Source organism: Emiliania huxleyi, assembly GCF_000372725.1.
Source record: "Emiliania huxleyi CCMP1516 chromosome Unknown EMIHUscaffold_155, whole genome shotgun sequence".
Taxonomy (NCBI): Eukaryota; Haptophyta; order Isochrysidales; family Noelaerhabdaceae; genus Emiliania; species Emiliania huxleyi.
Window position 1 is genome coordinate 15,052 of NW_005201036.1, and position 1,766 is coordinate 16,817.

At 61.2% G+C, this 1,766-nt stretch overlaps 1 protein-coding gene across 1 annotated transcript in view; it reads left to right on the forward strand.

The window, feature by feature from the left end:
• Nucleotides 1-1,304: 1,304 nt before the first annotated feature.
• The window catches only part of EMIHUDRAFT_229339 (hypothetical protein), a gene marked incomplete at both ends in the record, with an annotated part of 2,769 nt that continues 2,307 nt past the window's right edge, over nt 1,305-1,766 (forward strand). Inside the window, one exon of the mRNA XM_005786000.1 lies at nt 1,305-1,337. Coding sequence (XP_005786057.1) covers nt 1,305-1,337 — 33 coding nt within the window. The remainder of the gene's footprint in view (nt 1,338-1,766) is intronic.

The following is a 1,766-nucleotide window of genomic DNA, read 5'->3' on the forward strand; positions in this document are numbered from 1 at the left end:
GCTTGCCGCGAGGGGCGGTCGAGGCCTCCGTTCGGCTGATGCGCGGTTACAACCGCACGGGCGAGTGGCCAGAGCCCATCCTCACCAGCCCTGCCCCGCAGCGCGGCCGCTCGCCAAGCCCCGTCGATGAGTGGTCAGATGGTTAGTGCCCGAGAGCGAGGGGTCCGGGGGGGAGCACAAACATAGGACGCCCAGCCTTGCCCTCGTGCCGGGCAGTGCATCTCCCTGGGGTCGCAGCTGCCTCTGCGCGTCCTGTGGATGTACCTTTGTCGCGCGCCGGAGATGACTCGACGCCGCTGAGATCGGAGATCAAGCTCTGACAGGTCGCACGTCGCTCCTTTGACGCCGACGTGACTCACCCGTGCAGATCACATCAGGACACGGTCTCGACGCGCTCGGTACGACGCCTGCGACCCGTCTCGGGTCAGGTGGCACGACGCTCATATCGCCTGCCAGCGCTGCCGTGCAGATTGCCACGACGAGGTCGAGAACGCTTCTATACGCTCGCCGAGCCTTCCTTTCCATCCCATTAGGCAGCCTGGGAACGGTGGCGATCAACAGGCACGTGGTCAAGCCAGGTGAGGACGAGAAGGAGAAGTTCATCAATTTTGATGACATCCGGTGGGTCGGCGCGTGCAAAGGCTCTTCAAAGCGATGGAAGATCAAAATGAAGAACGAGCCCGAGTACGAGTTCATATGCGACACGCACGATCACCGCAACGTGCGACTCTCTCAAGCCGACTGACGTTTGCACGGAGCCCGGGATCTCACGGAATCCCTGCGTTTGCAGGCGTGGGTGTGGTGCGTGCGCAACAACGTGAATCTTCACCATCGACGCGAAATGCTGGACGAGGTGCTCGCCGGCCCACACATCGACAACCTCGCACCAAACGTCGCCGACCCGTCCGATGTCCGCCCCATGAGCACGCTCGATAACATCGTGGAGAGCGACGCGTCTGACAACGAGTGGTAGCGGAAGGAAGCGCAACATGCATCCGCCAGTGCGTAGCCGTCTTTACCCAGGCGTCCGAGCAGCCCTCAGCGAGCAGGTCACAGCGGGGCGATGGGCGCCGCAGTCGGCCAGCTGCTCGCATTATAGTATACGTAGTGTGTGTACAGAGCAGAGCCGGTACACCGATGACCGCAGCCACTGTGTGCAACACTCACTACCCGCCCACTACTGACAGCGACCTTTTTTCACACCGGCGACGCCCAGGCCCAGCGCCGGCGGTCGTTATCAGATACCCACTGACATGTGTCTGGGTGTGTCTTTTCCCCTGTGACTCCTGTACGGCTTTAAGTATATGACCGTCTATGAGTATCGAGACTCGACCCGAGTGCCGAGACGGGGCGCGAGAGTCGACCCGGCACATGCCACACCCGCACGCCGCAGTGGCACTCGTCTTGCGGTCTTGCACTCTTGAGAGACTTCGATCTTCGTCGTCTTGTCTCTCACGCCACTTGCACTTCGCTCTCACTGCGTCACTCTCACCGGTGTGACACTCTGGACTCCCTCTCTCCGGAGTCCCGGTCTCACGTCTGTGCGGTTCCTTTTCCGCGGTGCGCAGAGAGTGTAATACACGCACAAAACACAGACGCCAGCAGGTTTTCTTTCGGCTCTCAGTCCGTCAGCGCCTTTTGACTCAGCTCAAACACCATCCTGCGGCGCAAGTTGGGCATGTCCGCCTGCGTGAAGTCTAGCACGGCGTCGCGCACGAGATACTCGGCCGTGCGCGACATGAACATGCCGCAGTCAAACCCATTTG